This window comes from Tarenaya hassleriana, unplaced genomic scaffold (genome assembly GCF_000463585.1).
Source record: "Tarenaya hassleriana unplaced genomic scaffold, ASM46358v1 Cleome26, whole genome shotgun sequence".
Lineage (NCBI taxonomy): Eukaryota > Viridiplantae > Streptophyta > Magnoliopsida > Brassicales > Cleomaceae > Tarenaya > Tarenaya hassleriana.
This window is the reverse complement of record NW_010965869.1, coordinates 828,458-836,662: the sequence shown is the minus strand read 5'-3', so window position 1 is coordinate 836,662 and position 8,205 is coordinate 828,458. Positions and strand designations below refer to the sequence as shown.

Genomic DNA, 8,205 nt, shown 5'->3' with positions numbered 1-8,205 from the left:
TTTTAACCACAGGGTGAGCTAACACCGAGACGGTGTTCAGTTCAAGTCTGAGGGAGAGATTCGATAGTCATATACATTGATAGTCATTTTTTTTTCAGGATATTATATATATATATCTATATTTGTGTGTCTAAAAAAAAAAAAAAAAAAAAAATCGGATGGAAGAGAAGAACCTGGTGACTTGGGCAAAGAACCAGTCTCTTCCATAGTCGCTGGTGCCAATCGTGTAGACCAAATCCCCGTCTGGGTACATTTCCGAATACCTTTCCCATAATCCGTATTGCCTAAACCTATAAATCCACTTTAAATGAGTTAATATATTTTCTATATATTTGTACCAAAGAATTATATAAACACAACATAAGTGTATATATATATATATATATATATATATATATAGTGTGTGTGTGTGTGTGTGTGTGAATGTGAGACCTGTCGGGATGATTAACGTAGAGTCTGTTAATGTATTTGGGGCTGGGATCAGGTACATAAAATTCAGCGGCAGACCGATCGGGGATGCCAATCTCCCATAATGTCGGTCCATTTCTCGGAGGCTGGTAAACAACGTCTTCCACGTATATATAACATCCTGCAAATATTTACATTCACTGTTTTTTTGTAATGTCAAATCAAACTATAATAATAATAATAATAATAATAATAATAAAAAATTAATAATAACAAATGACCTGGGGTTATGGTGATAATCTCCTCGTACTTGAAGTCTCCGATGAAACCGGGAACCCATGCATAGAGGTTATATTGACCAGGTCGTATTCCACTTATGTAGAAGAACCCTTCTTCGTCCGACGTTGTCCAAAATTGGTATTCCTGAAAAAAAAAATTCCAAACGAAATTCCGGATTTTCATTTTCGGTTTTTTTTCTTTTCAAAATTTTATATATTCTTAACATGCTTCGTTTCACTTAAATTTAGATTTCTATGGAAAAAATATTTATTGATTTTTTAAGTTATTTAATTTTTGGATCGAATTTAATACCGTATTATTTGTTTCTGTTTTAGGGTAGAAAAACAAAATGATTAGCTAACAAAAACAAAATAAAATAACCTTGCATTCCCTTTGCCATGAACCAGGAGCCCCAGGTGGAGCCAACCCGACATAACCTCTATTTGCTGGAATTAAACCTTCCTCTAAGTATCTGAAATATATGTAAATAATTCACATGAATATTCAAAAATAATACTTGTTTTATATCGATTTTCCAAATTGTTTCTCAAATACGGTAACGATAATAGAAACTTTTTTTTATTATCATAAATAGAAGGTTAGTTTTAATAAAAATAAGGAATATTGTAGTAAATATAATACGAAATTAACCCAACAGTTCTTCGTTGGATGCAGAAAAAAAAAAGTGAGTAATGTTATATCTTCACTTCATTAAAATTTTCTCCTAAAAATTCTTCTAGTTATCTTATTAGACCACTCATCGATTCATTTGATTTTTTTTCTTTATTCTTCTCATTTTACTATACCTAATTTACTCCTAACTCTAAACCCTAAACTATATAACTTGTAAACCCTAGACCCTAATCTTTAAATTTTAAACCTAAACCCTAACATCTAATAAACTCTAAACTCTAAACTATAAACCAACCCTAAAACAGAAAACCACAGATTTTAAATTCTAAACTCTAGGATTTGTATTTTGTGGTTTATGCTTTAAGGTTTAGAGAATATTTTATTATTTAACTTTAGGTTTAGGATTAGGGATAAACAAGAAACCAAGAAAAAAAATTGGAAAAAATAAGAGAATTTAAAATTGTCAAGTGGTACAATAGAAAGAAGTTTTAAAATGATATAGCATTTATTTGAAAATAAAAAATAAAAAGAGTGGCGATGTGTGCTAATTTACCTGTCTCGAACAAGCAGTCTACCAACGACATTACCACGTTGGTCGGCTTTCACAAAATCCTCCGAAGCCGGGAAATCGTACGGCCAACTCTCAACTTCCGCAACGGTCTGCGAAAATAATCGGATTCCAACATTCAAATTCTAATGATCTCGAATTGAAAAATTGTTGAGATTAATCAATGATGATGATCTGATTGTATGTATTAAGATGTGTAACCTGAGATTTAGCATCATCCCATAGCCATAGAGGATCATCATCATCATCTGTAGAAGAGTTCAAGTAGATGAAAACCGGCCCAAAAACTTTCTTCCATTGTTCTCCGACACCGAACTTTGGCACGAGATCGTCTCCCGAATAATGTGCACTTGAGAATACCTGTTTCAAGAATCCAAAAACGACGTTTTCTTGATCTTCTTGTCATCTCGAGGGCTCAAAGAAAGCGCAAACCGAATTCATATGGTTACTATCCAAAAGAAACCGATTAACCAAATGAAACAAGTAGATATGGTTAAAAAAAAAGAACCAATCTTTAAAAGGGTCTGAAAACATTCCTATATATATAAGGAAAGGATACAATTTTTCGGACCGTACAATCAATGGTTTATGGTTTAGACCAAAATGGTTAGGGAGCCGAGAGGGCTTACGGCAAGAGAGGTGGGTCCGACGTGGGATGTCAAGTTCTGTTTGTGAGGGCCTCCGGTTCGGAACTCTTGACTCGGAGTGATGAGCCAAAACCCGACCAGCGGCTGCTCGGTAGATATCCATCCATGGACGAGAATGTCTTTGTTTTCGCATGAGTATTGGTACTTATCGTCCACCTTGCATCCGAACCCGCATCAAAACGATAGAAAGAATCGATTATATAGCGAAAACTAAACTGGAAAACATTAAGAATTCTTAGCCGTTTTTTCAATGCAAGAGCAAGAAAAGCCTAAGTATGTTTCATAGTTTAGGCTATGATGGTTTTCTCCCTATTAGTAGAGCTATATACACATATATATAATATATATGTATAAAATAAGAGGTAAATATTATGAATATATATATATATATATGAATACCTCCCCGGTGAACTCGGGTTCGATAGGGTTAACAAGTAGAACAGCTTCAGGGTAAGCCAAAGCTTGGCCTCTGTCTTGTAAGCGGTCATCAGGCAAAGGCATGAACCTTTGTCTATTATCGGCAATGGCCATGTAATGGAACCTTCTCAATCCACATTTTGTACAAAACCAATATAATCCAAAATCATTTTCCTCGGAATGATTATAAAGAATTCCATAGTATAATTGTTGGTTAATTTATTACTTGTCTTTTCTGAGCTTGAAGGCAATCCGGGTTTCTGCCATGCTGAAAGCAGGCCACTGCTCGGAATGCTCGTAGATTGCGTATGTGTAGAACCCCGACGAACCTCGAAGCATCACAAATCTATCCGATATATATAACATCCGAGAACGGATACTTTCTTGTCATGTTCGATGAAATACGAAGAGTTTAATTTAAGGAAAATAAGAAAGGAAGGACCTTTTGTCAATGTTCAAAGGTACAGCTTTTCCTTCTTGTGATGGATCCCAAGTTCGTGTGAACGAAAGCTCGATCTGTTCTTCCTTCTCGACTATTACTTTGAAGCTTGTTCCTCGTATCCTATTTCCGAGATGCGCCACAAACAAGATATCAAACTAAGAGCCGGGCGAAGTTGTTGAAGCTCGGGTAGTAGAACGTGCCGAAAAACCACTTACACATCGAAAGCACCTGTAGTTCCTGATCCACTCCATACCAGGTCCCAATATCTGCTCATCACGGTTTCAAGACAGTATATAACGATTTCACCCGTTTATAATGATCGTTTCGGTTGAGAATATTTCTCAATCTTGATTGAATGATCTGTACTTTGTTAAAAACTCTACAAACTCATAATAAGAACAGTTGAAAAAAAACTCTAATATCGCATACCCTCTGTTGGATTCTTCGTTACGAACCTCGAGCAAGTTATCGAGGCCATTGTACTGGATTCCGGTGACAATTCCGTCGGGTTTCGATAACGTAACCTGTAGAATTCCGTTGTTCATCGTGACCTGAACAAGAAACGTTCATCAGAAGATCAACTTTCCAGTTCATCAGATTCTGCTAACAAGATCACATGTGAGAAAACGTTGCTTACATGATTGTCCTTAACTTGCAACTGGAGTTTGAGAGACGACATTGTAAGAACTCGGGAGAATCAAAAAAGCTTCTTCAGACAATGATTTTCGATGTATGTGTTCATACAATGTGTATGTATCTATAGTATCTATGCGTGTATATATACATGTGCATGTATATATGTGTGTGTATAAATTAGTTGGCTTAGACTCTAGATAAAGAATCGCAAGTGGAAGCTCTCTTGACTTTGTCGTCAACATTTCCGTTTGGAGAAAAAGAAAGATTAAAAAAATGTTTGGTGACAGTTTTTTTTCCCAAAAAAATGCTTGCAATTCCTTTTGTGTGCGAATTTGTTATGAACATTTTTATAATCCATTCGAATAAAATTATTATATCATTCATACGATAAATATATTTAGGTTTTCCTTTTTTTCTCTGTTTTATTTCTTGTTACTTTTCGAATTCTTGTTAGTACTTCTTTTTCTATATTATTATTAGGGTAAAACCCCTGACAAACCTCCAATTTGCAAAAATATATATTTGAGAGACGACATTGTAAGAACTCGGGAGAATCAAAAAAGCTTCTTCAGACAATGATTTTCGATGTATGTGTTCATACAATGTGTATGTATCTATAGTATCTATGCGTGTATATATACATGTGCATGTATATATGTGTGTGTATAAATTAGTTGGCTTAGACTCTAGATAAAGAATCGCAAGTGGAAGCTCTCTTGACTTTGTCGTCAACATTTCCGTTTGGAGAAAAAGAAAGATTAAAAAAATGTTTGGTGACAGTTTTTTTTCCCAAAAAAATGCTTGCAATTCCTTTTGTGTGCGAATTTGTTATGAACATTTTTATAATCCATTCGAATAAAATTATTATATCATTCATACGATAAATATATTTAGGTTTTCCTTTTTTTCTCTGTTTTATTTCTTGTTACTTTTCGAATTCTTGTTAGTACTTCTTTTTCTATATTATTATTAGGGTAAAACCCCTGACAAACCTCCAATTTGCTAAAATATATACAAATAAACCTTCAACTTAAAAAACTATCATTCAATCCCCGAACTTGTAACTTGTCACTGATCAATAAAACCTCGAACTTGCAAATTATTACTCTAATAAACCTTTGACTGGTTTGACTACAATTTCAGGCGATCGGAAATCCACGTAGTAACGGATTGCTGATGTCACCTTATACACGTTATCAATTTAAATTTAAAACATGACATCAGCAATCCGTCAATGGCGATATGTGTCATGTATGAAGTTTTTATTTTAATACTTGTTTTGATAATTTAATTTGAATAGAATTTTTTAATATGGAATTATATTTTAAACAAAGAATCGTTTGTAAGAATTCCAAATTTCAAATATATATTATGTCTCAAATAAAAAAATAAATTTATTTTTTGTCCTATTATTTTTCTTGAAAACTATTATTTCTGTTTTCTGCAATATTACCTTTCCATCTTTTCCGTATCTTTTATATTTTCTATACTTGTCCACTTTTTTTTAATATTGTTTCCAACTTATAATTTTTCGTTCATTTTTTAAATTGCTTCCATTTTCCCTATAAAGAATCAATTTCCCATTTTATAAAATTGGTAGAAATAATAGGTCTAAGAAAATGAACATTATTTAAAATAATAATCCGCATAATGCTCGGATTAGAATCTATATTCATTTCATTTCGACACCCTAATTTTAGAGTAACTACACATATCGATGGGGAATCGAACAATGACCCATCGTTGAAGGCTCAGGCCCAATTCCACAAAGCGATCCACGAAATATTGCAATATCCTCTCTCTCTCTCTCTCTCTCTCTCTCTCTGCCCCTTTGTCGTCTTCTCTGTAAGATAATTTCCATGTCTCGGTGCCTTAAAAAAACAGGAGTTCAAAGAACACAGACACCGAACAACAGATACTAGACGAGGATAAGCGTGATTCTGTCCTTCTGGGTAAGATCAGTTCTTGTTTTTTCTTCATAAAGACCACTTTTTTTTATTTTGTTTCTATGGATTTGATGGTGTCCCCAAGCACTGCACAAGAAGGGTTTTGCTCGTTTCATCAATTTCATCGGGATTGCAGCAGAAGTGGTGGTCTAGTTATCGTCTTAGGTAGGGGAAGTGGCAATAGGGTTAAGATTCCACAAGGGTCAAGGAAAAAGACCAGGAATGTTCTTGTCTTCGCCGTTTCCAGGGTTGAGAGTTTTGGTCTGAACGGCAAAGCTCAAAAGTTTCAGAAATCGATCTCTGGGCATAACAACAGTAACGGCCACACAAATTCTCTAAACTCTTCTCTTGTAGCTGAGGATGTCGAAAGCAATAACCATTTGCGGCGGCTGGTTAGGAACGGTGAGTTAGATGAAGGGTTTAAGTTCATGGAGAACATGGTTTATCACGGCAACGTTCCAGACATCATTCCGTGCACTAGCTTGATCCGAGGGTTTTGTCGAATGGGCAAGACGAGAAAAGCTGCCAAGATCTTGGAGATTCTCGAAGGCTCTGGAGCTGTGCCTGATGTTATTACATACAATGTTATGATAAGCGGGTACTGCAGAGCAGGGGAGATGGATAACGCCTTGTCTGTTCTCGACAGGATGAGTGTTTCTCCTGATGTTGTCACTTACAACACGATTCTTCGTTCTTTGTGCGACAGCGGGAAACTAAAGGAAGCCATGGAAGTTCTTGACAGGCAGTTGCAGAGAGGATGCTATCCGGACGTGATCACTTACACCATATTGATCGAAGCTACCTGCAAGGAAAGCGGGGTCGGGCAAGCGATGAAGCTTCTGGATGAAATGAGGAATCGAGGGTGTAATCCCGATGTCGTGACTTATAATGTTCTCGTGAATGGTATCTGTAAAGAGGGGAGAATTGACGAGGCGATAGAGTTCTTGAACACAATGCCGTCTTTCGGGTGCCAGCCTAATGTGATCACACACAACATTATACTGCGGAGCATGTGCAGTACCGGGAGATGGATCGATGCAGAGAAGCTTCTTGCCGATATGCTTCGAAAGGGCTGTTCACCGAGTGTCGTCACTTTCAATATCTTGATCAATTTCTTGTGCAGAAAGGGTTTGCTCGGTCGAGCCATTGACATCTTGGAGAAAATGCCCGAACACGGGTGTTACCCGAATTCCTTAAGCTACAACCCGTTGCTTCACGGGTTCTGCAAGGAGAAAAAGATGGATCGGGCCATCGAGTATCTTGAACTAATGGTGTCTCGTGGCTGTTACCCCGATATAGTTACATACAACACTTTGCTTACAGCTTTGTGCAAAGATGGGAAAGTCGACATTGCGGTCGAGATTCTCAATCAGCTGAGCAGCAAAGGATGTTCTCCGGTCCTGATAACTTACAATACCGTCATTGACGGGCTGGCAAAAGCCGGGAAAACCGAAAAAGCGATGAAACTGCTCGACGCGATGCGTGGGAAAGGTCTAAAACCCGATACGATAACGTATTCGTCGCTTGTTGGAGGATTGAGCAGAGAAGGGAAGGTGGACGAGGCGATCAAGCTGTTCCACGAGTTTGAGCAGATGGGTGTCAAGGCGAATGCAATAACATTCAACTCTATAATGTTGGGACTGTGCAAGAAACGAAGGACGGACAACGCGATCGAATTCTTGGGCTACATGATAGAACGGGGGTGTAAACCGAACGAGGCGACATATACGATTCTGATAGAAGGAATCGCGTACGAGGGTTTCGCGAAAGAGGCTCTGGAGCTGCTGAATGAGCTGTGCAGAAAGGGGCTTATGAAGAGAAGCTCCGCAGAGCAAGTCGCAGTCAAGATGTAGTATGAGTTTGGGTTCTAGCAATCGACTGTAGAACATTTCATTACCTTTCCAAATTTTCCAGAAGAAAAAAAGATATTGTTATTGTTTCTAGGTACCCGAATTTTCCGATATATTCGATCTCCCTCGGGTTTCTTGATCAACCTACCCGTTCTTGACCTCGTGAAGGCCGGGTATCCAACGCAAAACCACGCATTCGATTCTTCTCCATTCTCGGTTTTCACATCTCCATTCTCGATTTCCCAGTGTGAAAATCCGAATCTCTTCGATGTGATTCGTTACTTGCAATACTTTATATTCATCCTCCGTTCGGATCGTATACCCGAAAATCCCGTTCTTGTGTTGCTCCGTCGGCTGTGGTTCACGGCCGAATGGAAAA

At 37.3% G+C, this 8,205-nt stretch overlaps 2 protein-coding genes across 3 annotated transcripts in view; one reads left to right on the top strand and one right to left on the bottom strand.

The window, feature by feature from the left end:
* Window positions 1-4,118, bottom strand: part of LOC104816790 (probable rhamnogalacturonate lyase B) — a 5,168-nt gene extending 1,050 nt beyond the window's left edge. For both annotated transcript variants that reach the window (XM_010545753.1, XM_010545755.1), the window contains exons 1-13: window positions 4,032-4,118; window positions 3,824-3,945; window positions 3,610-3,660; window positions 3,395-3,514; window positions 3,179-3,298; window positions 2,935-3,076; window positions 2,518-2,691; window positions 2,090-2,248; window positions 1,874-1,980; window positions 1,069-1,159; window positions 690-831; window positions 433-589; window positions 174-290 (exon numbers count right to left, since the gene is read on the bottom strand). In XM_010545753.1, the coding sequence (XP_010544055.1) occupies window positions 174-290; window positions 433-589; window positions 690-831; window positions 1,069-1,159; window positions 1,874-1,980; window positions 2,090-2,248; window positions 2,518-2,691; window positions 2,935-3,076; window positions 3,179-3,298; window positions 3,395-3,514; window positions 3,610-3,660; window positions 3,824-3,945; window positions 4,032-4,073 (1,544 nt within the window). In that variant the 5' untranslated portion in view covers window positions 4,074-4,118. The remainder of the gene's footprint in view (window positions 1-173; window positions 291-432; window positions 590-689; window positions 832-1,068; window positions 1,160-1,873; window positions 1,981-2,089; window positions 2,249-2,517; window positions 2,692-2,934; window positions 3,077-3,178; window positions 3,299-3,394; window positions 3,515-3,609; window positions 3,661-3,823; window positions 3,946-4,031) is intronic.
* A 1,728-nt stretch (window positions 4,119-5,846) lies between these two features.
* On the top strand, window positions 5,847-8,127 carry LOC104816789 (pentatricopeptide repeat-containing protein At1g09900). Its single transcript, XM_010545752.2, has one exon. It carries the CDS (start codon window positions 6,039-6,041, stop codon window positions 7,827-7,829), a length of 1,791 nt encoding a protein of 596 aa, XP_010544054.1. The 5' UTR covers window positions 5,847-6,038; the 3' UTR covers window positions 7,830-8,127.
* The last annotated feature ends 78 nt before the right edge of the window (window positions 8,128-8,205 follow it).